This window comes from Cyclopterus lumpus, chromosome 19 (genome assembly GCF_009769545.1).
Source record: "Cyclopterus lumpus isolate fCycLum1 chromosome 19, fCycLum1.pri, whole genome shotgun sequence".
Lineage (NCBI taxonomy): Eukaryota > Metazoa > Chordata > Actinopteri > Perciformes > Cyclopteridae > Cyclopterus > Cyclopterus lumpus.
This window is the reverse complement of record NC_046984.1, coordinates 13310312-13325744: the sequence shown is the minus strand read 5'-3', so window position 1 is coordinate 13325744 and position 15433 is coordinate 13310312. Positions and strand designations below refer to the sequence as shown.

The 15433-nt window shown below is 44.6% G+C and overlaps 2 protein-coding genes across 2 annotated transcripts in view; both read left to right on the top strand.

Annotated features, from left to right (window-relative positions):
- The window catches only part of LOC117748765 (disintegrin and metalloproteinase domain-containing protein 12-like), a 64518-nt gene extending 58950 nt beyond the window's left edge, over positions 1-5568 (top strand). Inside the window, 6 exon segments of the mRNA XM_034558823.1 lie at positions 356-464; positions 694-829; positions 985-1099; positions 2243-2485; positions 5200-5366; positions 5470-5568. Coding sequence (XP_034414714.1) covers positions 356-464; positions 694-829; positions 985-1099; positions 2243-2485; positions 5200-5366; positions 5470-5539 — 840 coding nt within the window. The 3' untranslated portion in view covers positions 5540-5568.
- Positions 5569-8928: 3360 nt separating this feature from the next.
- LOC117748766 (putative pre-mRNA-splicing factor ATP-dependent RNA helicase DHX32) lies at positions 8929-14921 on the top strand. The gene is made up of 11 exons (XM_034558825.1): positions 8929-9192; positions 9977-10170; positions 10304-10676; positions 10789-11019; positions 11106-11199; positions 11341-11490; positions 12674-12865; positions 13045-13185; positions 13973-14163; positions 14243-14433; positions 14729-14921. Exons 1-11 carry the CDS (start codon positions 8929-8931, stop codon positions 14919-14921), a joined length of 2214 nt encoding a protein of 737 aa, XP_034414716.1.
- Positions 14922-15433: the final 512 nt, after the last annotated feature.

The window sequence follows — 15433 nt, the reverse complement described above, 5'->3', positions numbered from 1 at the left end:
GGCAGGAAGACAAGAGAGAGAGAGAGAGAGAGAGAGAGAGAGGAAAGAAAATGTGGAATGAAGCAAAATGTCTGCTCTGGTTTTTAATCTTTGCCATGTGGAGCGCTGTGGTGCTGGTAAACTCCGCCTTACTCCATGCAGCATCATGTTCACGAGCGCTGGAACAACTCCGTCAGAACATTAATATAACAATAGTTGTGTTAATTGATTAGTCATTTTAACAACTTAAGCAAAAGGCACGGCAGCATATTGAAATATTAAAGCAGTGTGGGCAAACATAGCATTAAAAACACAAGCTGATGACTGGATGTCTGCCTCATCTGGCAGTTAATTGTCCTTTTTTAATTCGCCACAGGTGTGCAACAACAACAAGAACTGTCACTGCGAGGCTCACTGGGCACCTCCCTTCTGCGGCGAGGCGGGCTTCGGAGGGAGTGTGGACAGCGGCCCCATCAGATTAGCAAGTGAGTCAACAGTCGCAGCTCGAGTCTATGGAATGGCTTGTTTTATTATAGCTGGGGACATTTTGTATGCGCATTGAGCCGTCGGATATCAGACTATATACATAACAAATGATGTAGCCTGCAGAAATGTTGACGGGCGAAGTCTGGCTGTCATGTGTCGTGCTAGAAAACGTCTGTCTCTGAGACCACCTGCTCGTGTGTGTGTGTGTGTGTGTGTGTTTCTGAGCAGGCGGTGGCAATCTGACAGTGGGCATACTGGTGGCTCTCCTCACCGTCCTGGGAGCGGTTCTGATCATCTGCATCAAGAGGAAAGCTCTCCTGGGCCTGCTCTTCACCAGTAAAAAGAACCCAATGGAGAAGCTCAGGTGCTTTTTCAGAACATGATTTCCATTAATAACACAATTCCCGTATGTAATTATTTTTGGGGATTTCCTTATTTGAAATATATTACCACTGTAACTGACGTGTGATCAGTATAATAAAGTGCATAATTACAGATAATTTCCTCTTTAAATTCCAGATCAGTCAGCGCTGCGATCAGCGGACCATCCGCTTTGAACCAGCCCCCGCCATTCAGCACGATGTCTCCATCGCGACCGGCCCCGCCTCTGCCTCACAGCGCCGCCATCTTCAAGGTCACTAGATCACACGTCTACAAACACACAGATAGACATCTCCCGCAGACGGGGACTGTTGTACGGGGGTCTGATTCCTAACACGTGGAGCGTCACCAGCGGGCGGCCCACGCTGTGTATTATCCTTCCTGGAAAGCCGCAGCTGTTTCGTTAGCAGGAATAATGCTCGGCGGGATTGACGCGTGGCTCTCGCACAAATGGCAGCTCATTCAAATCCAATTAAATCATCCCACTCTACGTGGAGGCGGTGGCGATAATGGAGTCCGCGGTGAGCAGTGTGTTCACAATACATTTCGTGTCATTAACGGTTAGGAGAGATATTGATTTATTGATGCGGCGGCTTACTTGAGATATAAAGTCATCCCCGTTGCCACACAGTGCAGGATTTCTGCTGTAATGACCTGTGTGTCTACAGCGCAGTGTGCATTAACTACTCCATTACTGCCCTGACATGCTCTGTAATGGGAGGAGACCCGGGATCGATTGTGTTCGGGGAGCTGAAATAAGAGGAGCTGTGTCACAATTGACATGTGTGCTGCGGGGGTTGCCACACGAGTGAGGCAATATGCTGCGCATTACCATGAGATTTGTGTTTTCTGCTCGGAGGCATGTGGTTTTCATTTGAGATCAACGGTAAGGGGAGAAAGGATGTGAGGCTGTTTGATGTAAGCACAGTGCAAGTGAGGTCATTTTCCAGTTGTCGGGAGCTGTGTTAAACTGCCGCATGTGTGCACGCTTTTGTACGTGTTACATAGTGTGTTTTTGAGCCACGCACACATCTGGCCAGGTTTTAAATACGAGGAAGACTTATATGTTTGGCTTTTCTTAGTGAGAGTGTGTGTGGGCTCTTTAGCTGGGTTCACCTTTGAATGAGGCCAAGCGGGGTGCTTGTGGCACAGTATTGGTCTTTCCCTTTGATAGGTTAGCTGAATGGGAGTTGGGGAATAGTGAGTCGGCGGGTGTGTGCGTTTGATTTACACTTTATCTTTGACAGCATCAGGAAGAGCGTCAGAGGGAGAGGAGGAGGTGAACATGGCTGTTTCTGATCAGGAGCAGAAGGTTTCTCCTCCCGTCTCTTCTTTCTGCTTTTAGATGGCGCACGCTCTTGACTGTTTTCCGGGTCTGCCTTTCATCTTTCTGCAGCCTCATCACCGAGGGCCAGAGGCGGCGCTCCCACCGGCCTCCTACCCGTCCCACAGCCTGCGCAGACTTCCCCAGTGCCCCCCGGTTCACCTCAGCCACCCTGTCCCACTGTCTCTCACCCTGTCCCTCTCCCCCGGCCCCGGGCTGGCGAGACCCCCGCTGCCTCCACCTCACATCCACGTCGCACCAAGGGGGGCGTCCTTTCGAAGTGCGTCCCGCCATAACTCCTGCAGGATGGTCATGGTGAGTGGATTCCCTGTTCCCTCATAATACCTAATATTTTATGATGTCACTCACTTTAATTTCTGGGAGCTTATATACTCACTGCTACGGCCCATAATACCTAACCAATGGAAATGATGTTGTTCGCTGCACCTGCAGACGGGTGTCATGACATCGACCATTTTCACGGTTCTTTCGTGTCCTATAAAAGTATATGCATGTTGACAGTAATGCGCTGGCTCGTAAAATAACGAGGTTAACCGTGGTGCTAGTGTCATCGAAGCAAAACTTCCATTCTACAATACAAACCACCACATAAATAATGAAAATGGAGCCAGACATGCGGGGGGGAGGGGGGCGGGAGGGGGGAGACAGAGAAGATGAAACAGCAACTGGAGTGAGCAAGTATGTCCAAATATCACGGGGTGATATTAAATTTGCTGCCACCAATATTCCATGGAGTTTAGTTATGGCATTGCAGACTGTCAAAGTTGAGGGGAAGAGAAAGCCAGAAGTTCCTGGTATTAAATCCCTCTCACTCAGTGGTTCTCAAAGACTTTTATTTGCTTTAATCCGGTTTGACTTGTACCCTCTGGGCAAGTGAGTCAGAGAGACTCAGAGAGAGAGAGAGAGAGAGAGAGAGAGAGACTCAGAGAGAGAGAGAGACTCAGAGAGAGAGACTCGGAGAGAGAGACACAGAGAGAGAGAGAGAGACTCAGAGAGAGAGACTCGGAGAGAGAGACACAGAGAGAGAGAGAGAGACTCAGAGAGAGAGAGACTCAGAGAGAGAGAGAGAGAGACTCAGAGAGAGAGAGACTCAGAAAGAGAGAGAGAGAGAGATAGAGAGAGAGGATCCCAAAGACAGAAAGACAAAGTGATCAAGGTACAAGCGGAGGTTTGAGGGAACGAGTCGATTAATCAAATATAATCAATAAAAAAAAAAGGAAGTAATTTTTCAGGCAGAAATTAGGAGCCTTTGCTGTTTTCAACCTCTCAACCTTTTGGATTTTCTGGGTTATGTTTATGTTTTACATCATTGCAAATGTAATGCTTATATAGTTTTGGTCGGAAGAAGCGAGCAATCTGGCAATGTCACCTTGGCCTGTGGAAAAATTGTTCAAACATTTTTTTGTTGGTAAATCAAGAAAAGAAAAGCGGGGGGGGGGGGGGGGGGGAGTAGGGAGTAGGGAGTATCAGCAATTACAAGTTAGTTGCAGCCCGTAAAGAAAGAGAAAATATGTCGTGGACGAGATGAGGGATGAAAAAAAAATCCGCAATGAGTTCCAGCCTTTAAGGACAGCGGTGAGAATGATGCCACATGGGGAGCCGAGGTCAACGCGCCGCCGCAGTGTCACGCTAATTGGAGGTGTGTTCAACAGATAATGACGTTCCAGTCACGGCCAGATTAAGGGAGGGGTCACAGAGGAGGTCTGGCTTCAAAACACAGCGTTGTTCTGGGGGGACTACTTGTCATATAATGGGATAATGGGATGTATCGACATTCCATAAAGAGCCTGACACAATTAAGATGAGATGAGAACTGTATTGATCCCACACCGGGGAAATTCACCTGTTACAGCAGCTCAAGATTAAAAGAACCAAGGAGAAAAAAAAGTGGATAAAAACAAGACCACAACATAACTATATTCACCATATACACCTTTCACTTATGTAGATATGTCCGTGACGGATATATTTACTCCTTCAAGTTTCACTGATAAGTGTGTTTTCATAATATTTTAATGTCATACTTATTCATTTTTTGAGACTATTTATCAGGGACATCGGGCATTAATAGTCATGGTAACACATTATACAGAATACCTCCAAAAAAGTACATTATGTGCTTGGCTTTATAATAAAAAGCCGTTTAAAGAAGGAGCTCCCTTTTTTATTTTTTACCGGAGTCCTGGCCTGTCATACACCTATATAACAGGTGCAGTGCAGCAGCTCCTGGCACCGTTTCCACTTCAGGAAGTAGATGTCCCCACTCAGCTGCTCTGCTCCTATTTAATGTCAAAGTGTGAAACTGAAAGTGACGCCTGTTGGCTGCAGATCTCACCGACAGTATCTTTAGCAGCTGTTTGGCAGCGCCGAGCCGTTTTATTTCCAATCCACAGAGAAAGTGCTCTGCTGGGGGCACGGAAGCATTGTCCGATGGGAGAGTTTAGTTCTTCCAAGTATTGAATCATCACCTTTTTTTTCTTTTGTCTGTGTCTCACTTCACTACCAGTTGGTACTGTTCTGATATGTTGGGATGGAGCTCAGGTTGCACGACAGTACTGGCTGTCATTGAGATGAATGAGTAGCAATACTTCAATAGTGCAGATTGTCATGATAATTGATGATACTGCACATCCTGCATTACAGACTTCACTGACGGCATATAGTTTTTTATGTGTTTATGAAGGATGGTTTGAATCTGATTCCATGGTTGTGTGACTCCTTCACACGATGATGTTTGAGGAGATTTCATTGCAAACAAGAAGAAGAAGAGGAAGAGGAGGAGGATGTGAATGGAGACCAGATGGGGGATAGGTAGCAGGCCTTCATCATGATCTCAGTCGTCTAGAGATGATTGAAGCCACAAGAATCTTCCTCTCATGGCAAGTTGCATGGGCAGGGCTGCCCCTGGTGCCTGAGAGGAAGAGGAGGACCCGAGCTGTGAGTGCCACCTGGTGGACATTCTCAGTTATTATTTCTACGTGTCTCTCTTTTTTTTTTCTTCTTCTCAGGAGTTGGAGAAGCCCAGTCCTCCTCAGAAACCCCTTCCTGCCAATCCCAGGAGCTCTCGTCTGGGTCGAAGTTCCTCTGTGATCCAAGGGCCCGCCGCTTCTGTTTGCGGCCCTGTCTCAACACCTGGTGTGCCCAGACCTGTGCGCCCTGTCCCGCACCCCAACAGGTGAGTTCCAACCTTCACCATATTCATGTAAAAACAACAACAACACTGAGGCTGGTATCACTCACTGAAGGATTATTTGTATCGCCCCCTCTCCCTTCTCTAGACCCAGTCCCAAGCAGCCACCAACACTACCAAAGCCTTGCATAATTGCCAACGTCAAATACAGCAGCTGAGACTTTGGCCCAAAGGGGGACGATGTTGTGAGGAGACACTACAAGAATTTGCACTATGAAAACCTTTTTTTGTTTTTAAAAAGATGGCGGCTTCTCCGAGTTTTGAATCGGGAGCTCTGCCGTGTCCCTTTTTGGTGCTCTGTCCCTGAATGGTGCTACGAGTCTTTGCTCAGGTACATGTAAAGTATTTATATTCTGTATTTATTGCCACCAGGTGCACTGTGCCAGACACTTTTACTACCCGGTAGCGACTTCAAACTTTGTATTTGTTGCTTGCGTCATCGGTTTCACAATTGTCTTTGTTTTTTTTCGCCTCACCAACTTGTCTTCAATCGAAGACAGTGACGGGAGATTAAAAACGTCATTTTTAAAGCCAATTTGGGAAATTCTGTTGGCAGAACATATGAAATCTGTTTTTAATGAAGGGAACGCTTTGCATGATGGTTTTGTGCTGTATACTACAGGAAGGGTTGAAGAGTGCCGTGCAATGACAGAGAAGAACAGACGACACTTATAGTCCATGTGAGATCCAATGTTTTTTTTTTCCTCGAATGGTAAAGCTCTCAATCTGACGAGGCTTGAAACAACGACAGAATTTTTTGGAAGAAAAGTCGTGTTGCTGCAACCGGGGATGAGGGGACTGGTTGTTATCACGGACAGCGGAAATCCATGTCTCTTTCCTCTGCATTTATATTTCGGAAAGGTGACAAGTCGATTTGGGAAGTGTCACTGATTTGCCACTTCCATTTCCTTAACAAGACCCAGGAGGCTCCGTGGAGGGATCTGGCTTCTGAGGTATGAACCGAACACGGATCGAAAATGAGGCGAGATGAAGGAAACATCCATTCCCCAGAGAGACCGAACGTCTCTGAAATATTGCTCTGCTGAAAAAGGTCACGCGTGTGTGTGTGTGTGTGTGTTTTTGAGCACTTCCTTGTGTGCCTGTCTCCACCTGAGGACTCTGTGTGAAAGTGTGTGTGTGTGAATAAATCACAGAATCACTGAGGACTTTTCTTAAAAGCTGTGGTCATGGAGGCACTCGCGTGCGAACAAGCCCGTGTCTGGTGATTTCTAGCCACGTTTCGCTCGACAAGGACACACTTCTGCCACTCAAGTGAAGCGTCATCCGAAAAACTGCGTGGCAGTTATTCGTTTTCTATTTTTTTACCTTTTTAATTTGGCTATTGGGATGAGGTTTTGTTGTTGTTTTTTTAGACCCAATATACACAATCCTACATGCATTGTATTTGTGGTAATTCAACATGTTTGCCTATATACATTCACACTGAGCAACTTTTCCTTTAAGCACAGCTCTCATTCACAAATATGTAGGCTGGAAAGTGACTTTGAACTTTTTTGTTACTTTTGATATGGCTATCTTTTTAATAATGCACTAGTTTTACATTCAGTGCTTTGTTTACTTTGCTTTTTAATGCTATGCGTCCATGTACTAATAGACAGTGTTTGAGTCCTGTCACCTGGCTGTATGGTATGTCCATATGTTCCTTTGATGTTGTGTTACAGGTGAACACATTTCCATGGAGAATGCTTTTCTTTCTTTTTTTATACAATGATTGTTTGATACATCATATGTAAAGAAAACACTTAGTGTGTCTGTGTCTGGTCGTTGTTGTTTTTAACACTCATGCAGTATTAAGTAACACTTGAGACTTTTTTATTGATCTTTGTGATTTTTCTTTTACACAGCATGCATGTTTTCAGCAAGAGTGGTGCCTTATGAAAAAAATCAATTATCGGAGAGAAACAACTATTATTTCGATGTTAAAAACCCATAGAAAAACACAGTCGACGTGCACAGACTCTTCACTCGTTTGTATGAACACAAAGACTTCATTCTGATTTTACTGACTGTGTGTCAGTGTGATTTAAAAGTTTTTTTTAAACAATAAGCAGGTCCACACACTAACATGGACACACTGATAAGAAGATCAGCCAACATCTTCTAGTCACGAGGTTGAAGCTGCAGATTTTTATTTGTCAAAGAAAGGGAGGAGGCTGGGATGCAAAGGCCAAAAACAATATATAATAAACAAAAATGACACATGTAGGTTGCCTCAATCCTGTGTTTAATGCTTATTATTTGGTGTGATTGACATCGTTAACATATCTGTTAATTCTTGGTAACTATCAGACATGTTTACAGACTCTTGACTTGAGACATTTAGTCTTGTTTAATGGTTAAGTCGAAGATAAATGAATGTGTCGAACTGAGAAGCAGCGAACGGCTCCTCCTTGTGGAGACGCTGCAGACTGCAGCGGGTGAATGGGTGAACTGAAGAGTTCAATGAGTATTACATGTTTCACATCTAATAAAAAAATGAATCATCAGTTATAAAACAGCATTCACGGTTTTATAAAAGCCCATAACAACAACTAAATACACTACGCTGTCTTGTTTATTATGTGTGTTTTTCTTCTTTATAATCAGACATATTATCTTACAATGTTCTATACTATATCATATGTATGGCTTGTCATGTACAGGAAGTAGTATAGTATAGTAATTATAAGGAGGAGAAACTGAATGAACCGGTGAATGTATTTATTTTTAAAGTGTCAAAAATGAGCTTCCATAAGAAGTGAATCCTATATACTGCGCATTGATTTATATAATAATAATAATAACTTTATTTATATAGCACCTTTAAAAACAAGGTTTACAAAGTGCTCTACATAGAAGCAAGGCAAAACATAACGTAAACATTTTAAGTAAAAAATTTTTTAAAAAGTACACATTTCAGAAAATACAGGAGGCAAAGGAGACCATGCCATATAGGCAATGGATACAATAGAAGAATAGAAAAATACAAATACAAAATAAAGCAGAAGAGACAAACTAAAATAGGGGAGCCAAAGAACTGCATAAAAGGACGACATCACTTAAAAGCAGTTCTATAAAAAATGGGTTATGCATTGAAACCACTTGTAAACATAGAAAGGAAAAGATATGTTAAAAGGACATTTTGGATTTGGATATTAGCGTCACAATCCTCGCTGCTTTACCCGTGACTCTTTGGGATGATCGGGAGATTATGACAACGGGCATTGCTCAGGAGTGAACGTGAAGCTCACACACGTGCGAAGCCACGCCGGGACAGAAGTTACGCACCGGGTGCGCACTGCGAGTCAGGCTGCCTCTACCAGAACGACTCCAAACCCTCAACGGCTTTATTAAATATCATTTTGAGCAATTTAAGAAAGCCGAGTCTAGAGATTCTCTGATCATTTATCACGCGCTCTGTCCACGTTTCGCGAATATAGAGGACGCATGCTTCACGGAAACGGATTATGTTTCTAATCGTTCCGGTAAAAAAACAAACGAAACGAAATGGTGCCGTAGCTCGAGAGGTAGGAAACACATCTGTGTCATGTCTGATGAAAAAGAGTCTGCGGAGCCAGACGTGTGCCCCGGAGAGGAGGAATGTCCTGCGGAAGAAGATCCCTTTGGGTTTGGAGATGACCTGGAGTTAAATCAATTCGACGGGTTGCCATTTTCCTCCCGTTATTACAAACTGCTGAAAGAGAGGAAGACTCTGTCCGTGTGGAAGGTCCGCGGCGAGGTGGAAGATGCTCTGGTGAACAACCAACTGGTTATCGTGTCCGGGACAGCGAAGACTGGGAGGAGCACACAGGTAAGACTATCAATGATGTGCACGTGGGGAAAAAAAGGAAGGCTGGGGGGGGGGGGAGGGGATGAAGGTGTCTTTCGGTAACAGAAAGAGAGAAAAATAATTATGCTGAACTTTAAATTTGTATTCAAGGGAAGTTTGAATTGCCCTCATTAACATATTCACATTCAAACTGATGTACAGAGCATCTCCCTTTCAATTCTCCATCTTTTTCTCTGCTCTGGGACATTTCTAATGTTTCGGTCTGGACCTAAATACAGAAGCATAACTCAATGTGTCAGACTTTCATGAGAGGTCTGCTCCCCATAATTTGATTAACACGTTTTAAAAGTTGTTTACTTCCCAGCATTGCCATCTTTATCTGCTGATACAGATAACATTTTTGACATGCTTTTTGATTCCCGAGGCGTGGATTCATGTGTGTCTCTCCCTTTTGACGTGTATGGAGAGAGTGGCATTGTTGTGAGCTGGTGTGACCGGGCTGCCCAGCTCAGCAGATGCTGGTGTGTCACTGTCATGGCTGCATGACAGCCATGCTTCACAAAGGCCCCAGCAGGGGTGTTTATAGGGGGACCTCCTGCTGCTAAGCCCTGATCCGCTGGAGCCGCCTCATGCTGCCAAAGCAATTTTGCATTATTAGCGATAATGCCATAGGATATGTTCCTAAGCTATCGGTGCAACCCTGACAGGACGCTCTCCCCTGGAAACTGAGTCTATGTGAATAAAATAAGAATAAAAGGGTGCCGAGACATACAGTGAAGTGTGAAACGTGCACGTTCTCTTTCAGATCCCTCAGTGGTGTGCAGAGTTCTGTCTCTCTGCCCAGTACCAGCACGGCATGGTGGTGTGCACGCAGACCAACAGACAGTGCGCTGTGGATCTGGCCTTGCGCGTGGCCGATGAAATGGACGTCAACATAGGCCACGAGGTGGGCTACACCATCCCTCTGGAGAACTGCTGCTCCTCCGACACTGTTCTGAGGTCTGTTGACCGAGCCCGCAGCAGAATGTCACGTTAATATCCCTCCTTTTCTGGTGCTCCTCGATCGCATTGTGGATAGATGGCTTTTGCATTCTAACGGCTTTTAACTCCTCCGATGGCGTTCACCGCTCAGGTACTGCACCGACCATATGCTGCTGAGAGAGATGATGTCGGACCCTTTCCTGGAGCACTACGGGGTGATTATCATCGACCAGGCCCACGAGAGGACAGTCAGCACGGACATACTACTTGGTCTCCTCAAGGACATCCTGCTGCAGAGGCCCAAGCTCAGAGTGGTGGTCCTCGCCGTCCCACCCGTGACCGACAAGCTGATGAGCCACTACGACGGCGTCCCGCTCATCAGTCTGGAGGCCTCGTCTCCCGCCGAGGTGGTCCACAGCAACGGCGGCGACAAAGACTACTTCTTCTCAGCGCTGAGGCTGGCGCTGGAGATCCATCGCACCAAAGAGGATGGAGATGTCGTTGTGTTTTTTGCCTCATCCGATGTAAGAGAATTGTTGCCATTTTTTACAAAAAAATGTTTTAAGGAGCGGTTCGATCGGACCGAAGGTGAGATTGCTTGAGCACTTTTTCTTTTGCTTATAATATCTTCTGCAGGAGGTCCATTGTGCCCACAGCATCCTCCAGAGAGAAGGCACCAGGCTGGGAGCAGAGCTGGGCCAGATGGTTCCTGTGGTGCTGTGCCCCCGTCAGGGAGGGCTACCGCCTGAGCAACCGGGCTCCAAGAGGTCCAGGAGGGTTTTCCTCTCTACCAAACAGGGGGAGGATATGTGCTGGGACTCAGAGTCTGTCAACTTTGTCATCGACACCGGAGTTCAGAAGAAGATGGTTTGTTTGTTCACCCAACCAAACATGTCTACTTTAAATGAGTAATGTACTGATTATTAATTGGCATGTGGTTGGATCTTTTGTAGGTGTACAATCCAAGAATAAGAGCTAATTCGGAGGTTCTTCAACCCATCAGTCAATATCAGGCAGACATACGCAGGCGGCTGTCTGGACCAACAGGTATGTCCAGCTGGACAATACTTGGACCCGTTTGAGATTCTGGAATCTTGACCATGATAACGCTGGAGTTGATCAAATAACTTCATGTAAAATCACAATTAAGTGGCTATTTGTCCCTTTTTTACTGAATTTATTTCCTAGGTAAATGTTTCTGCCTGTATCAAAAAGATGTCCAGCTCCCCGCTGAGAACTCCCCACAGATCTTGGAGTCCAACATCACTCCAACGGTCCTCTTCCTGAAAAGGATGGAGATAGCCGGCCTTGGACAGTGTGATTTCATGGACAGACCAGGTGAAGTAGTCAGCTGGTGGTCAATACACGTGGTTATCATTGAATAAGCATTTTTATTCCGAGGTTACTGGTTCCCACAGACGACATTGCTCTTCCACCCTAAAACACAGGCAGTGAGGTGTATGCGGGGAGGGGTATTTTTTGGCGAGAGGAAGCATAAATGAATTTGCTCGGTGTAGCTGTTTGGGCCTAGTCAGCCATGATTTAGCTGAGCTGACAGGACCCTGCTGCTAACTATTGTCTGAGCTCTAGCCACCCCTAACATGAACAGAACAGGCTAAAAGAGGCCAGCTCATTAACGATTATACAACATGTCTCGTTAGGGCCGCACCAGACTAGTACAATGAAGAGGAAGGACGGGCCAAATGTACTGTAATATCTCCATATTGTTGCACAATGTGGCACAGAAGTCAATTGCCCTTATATATATGTGTGTGTGTGTGTGTGTGTGTGTGTGTGTGTGTGTGTGTGTGTGTGTGTGTGTGTGTGTGTGTGTGTGTGTGTGTGTGTGTGTGTGTGTGTGTGTGTGTGTGTGTGTGTGTGTGTGTGTGTGTGTGTGTGTGTGTGTGTGTGTGTGTGTGTGTGTGTGTGTGTGTGTGTGTGTGTGTGTGTGTGTGTGTGTGTGTGTGTGTGTGTGTGTGTGTGTGTGTGTGTGTGTGTGTGTGTGTGTGTGTATCTATCTCTCTAGTGGAGTGATTTTATGTGATTTCAACCAACATCTAATTATTGTGAATAATTGCACCTCCAGGTCTGAAAAGTGAAGCCAATGCCAAAGTACCTTAAACTTGCATTCTTTCTAATGGCCATCAGGGGGCGACTCCAAAAAGAGAGGTTGCAAAAATAACTCTGATTGCATAGACGTCTGTGAGAAAAGGATCCTACTTTTCACTTGATTTATTAGCTCATTGACTTCGACCACTTCTTATAGTCTATGGTTTTTAGCATCTACCATAGGGTCCTTTTTTGGATACCACTGAGGGCCATTGGGTGCCTCCCTACATTGGGCAGTTTCAAATTCCACTTATAGCAGCTTTAAGTTTGAGTGATGCCCCCCGTCCCCAAAAAAAATAATACACTGTCATGCACTGAGCAAGAAACGAAAATATAATCTAAAAAAGATTCTCTCTTTGATTTATGATACTCATATCATATCAAACTCAAACCTTCTTGTTCCTTGTCGCAGATCCGGAGGGTCTCATGCAGGCGTTGGAGGAGCTTGATTACCTCGCAGCTTTAGATGATGATGGCAACTTGTCTGAGATTGGCATCATAATGTCTGAGATCCCTCTGGACCCTCAGATGGCCAAAGCGCTGCTGGCATCCTGCGAGTTTGACTGCGCGAGCGAGATGCTGACGATCGCGGCGATGCTTTCAGGTACCGCGTGTTCCTACTGAGTGAAGATCCTTGTCATTGTTTTGTAGATTCACCAGATGGACATCTTTGTTCTCGCTCATTTGCAGATGTACAAAGCTGCAGTTTCTCCCAGATGGTCTCTGCTAAGAGTCTGTCAGGTTGACCTTGTTGACCTTGTTGACCTCGTTGTGTCCTTTTAGCGCCAAGCTGCTTCCTGGAGCCACCTGCTGGCATGACCCACGAGGCAGTGCAGTGTCACAGGAAGTTCCAGCACCCAGAAGGAGATCACTTCACCCTCATCAACATCTACAATGCCTTTAAACAAAGCCAGAGAGAACAATGTAAGACCCAGTTGGGGAACAGAATCAATCTACTCACACTGAGGTGCTATATTTTCAAACGTGCTGCAGTATAGTGTAACACCTGCAGTGTTCATCAATCTGTTCGTCGCTGTAAGAAATGAAAACAAGTTAAACGTGTGTAAAGTAGAACCTATTGTGCCATCATATCGAGGCAGGACAACTCATACACCAAGGAAAGTGCTTTTTACATTTCTTTTTACAAGGAATATAAAACCAAGGAATCTAATCTAAAAAAAGAGAGATTATAAAGAATTAAAGAAGATTGAATGTATAAAATACTGTAAACTAAAACGTGTTGATGTTTTTTGCAATTTTTAATTTAAGGGTAACTTTACTTGACATAGTGGGTTAAATTGTGTTATCCCTTGAATTAATAATGTACAACCTGTCACCATTATTTCAATCTAGTCACATGTTTGTTTGTAGTTGGGAATTACACATTAAGACAACAATAAACAGTTTAGTCATATTAGAAATGTATGGACCTTGTTTAAATATGACTCTTTATGACTTTTTTTTTTTACATTAAATTATTTTAACTGACACTTTTATCCAAAGCGACTTACAATAAGCGCATTCAACCCGAAAAAGTCCATCAAATTGATAAGAGATAGAGATGAAAGTTTTTTTTGGTTACATTTTAGTTTAACTTTATGGGCCAAGGTGCACTCTGACCAGATTGAGTTTCATGACTTCATGTTGCCCTATTTCTGACTGGGCCAAAATAATACTTCACTCCAGTGTGTGCGATGCGTTTTTGTTCCAGACTTCACTGCTGAAAAGTGGTGCCAGGACTATTTCCTTGATCACTCCGCCCTGAAGAAAGCCGAGGCCATCCGATCAGAGCTGACCGACACCCTGAACCGGATCGAGCTCCCCATCTCCGAGCCCTTCTTTGGAACCAAGACCAACACCCACAACATCAAAAGAGCTCTGCTGGCCGGTTTCTTCATGCAGGTACGAGGAGGCTAAATGTCCACATTAAGATATTAATTCAACTGTGCTGACGTGTGCGGTGTCGTTTCCTTATTCGCAGATCGCTCGAGATGTGGACGGGTCAGGAAACTACTTCATTCTGACGCACAAGCACGTGGCCACGGTGCATCCCCTGTCCAGCTACGGGGCTCAGTCACACAAGCTGGGGCTGCCCGAGTGGGTCGTTTTCCACGAGTACACCTTGTCGGAGAACAACTGCATGAAAACCGTCTCGGAAATTTCCCCTCAAGTGTAAGTCTATCCCCTTTTTTTTTTTTTTTCCTGCTCTCTTTTACAATATGACATGCATGGGAACAGATTAGAATTACATTCTCATGGATTATGTTTTCATGCACGACACCGGTGTGACAAACATGTTTTTGTTATTGCGTTCAAATGAAGCCATTTTCATTTTAAGCTTTTTTTTTTTTTTTAATCCTCTTTTCAGTTTCCATGTTTGTTTTTTAAATAATACAAATAAGTATTAACCATGTTATTTGTTTTTTGTCTTTTTTAATATGATGTAATTTTCTGTTTGTCCCCTCAGGTACATTCAAATGGCGCCCCTGTACTTCTTCTACAATCTGCCCCCGAGTGAAAGCAAAGACATACTGCAAGACATGCTGGACCCAGACAGCAAATGTGAAGACGGGACACAGGAAGCCGCCACAATCTGCGGCGATGCCAACAGCAGCTGTGCAGTGGTGCCGCAGACTTATGACAGATGTGTGATTCAATGATCTAAAGTCATAAATGTGAAAGTCTGGGCTGTAATCTTTTTCAGCACATGTTGTACAATGTTTAAAGGCAATGCAAACCAGGGGCTGTAATATTAAGTTATTACATTGCATAAATGGATGATGGTTACACGTGCATGAAGGGGAACTCGTGTGATGACGGCACGTCACGTCACAAAAATATAAAATCATGAACATTTTTATTAATCGTGGTCCCAATACCTTTTTAATATTATATCTGGTCTCCCTTTCAACACAGTCTGTCTGAAAATGCAAGTATCCCGATGGCTGTTTACATTTTAATAAGCAAACTGTACTTAAAAAAATGTTTTTAAAAAGGGAGAAACACATTTCATTACGCCTCTTGTGCACGTGACCAGGAGGACGCAGGTTCAGAGACGGTGCATGTACACACAAGCTGCTGGAGAATACTTCATCTCGTCTCCTACACCTTTCTCTTCAGGTTAATGTATGTAAAGTTTTGGTTTGAGACAAACGTGTCAACATGCTGCCAG

Coding starts and splice junctions, on each gene's coding strand:
- LOC117748766 (XM_034558825.1), top strand. CDS start 8,929: ATGTCTGATGAAAAAGAGTCTGCGGAGCCAGACGTGTGCCCCGGAGAG. Junction 10,171..10,303: donor TCCTCCGACACTGTTCTGAG/GTCTGTTGACCG, acceptor TTCACCGCTCAG/GTACTGCACCGACCATATGC. Junction 14,164..14,242: donor TGGCCGGTTTCTTCATGCAG/GTACGAGGAGGC, acceptor CCTTATTCGCAG/ATCGCTCGAGATGTGGACGG.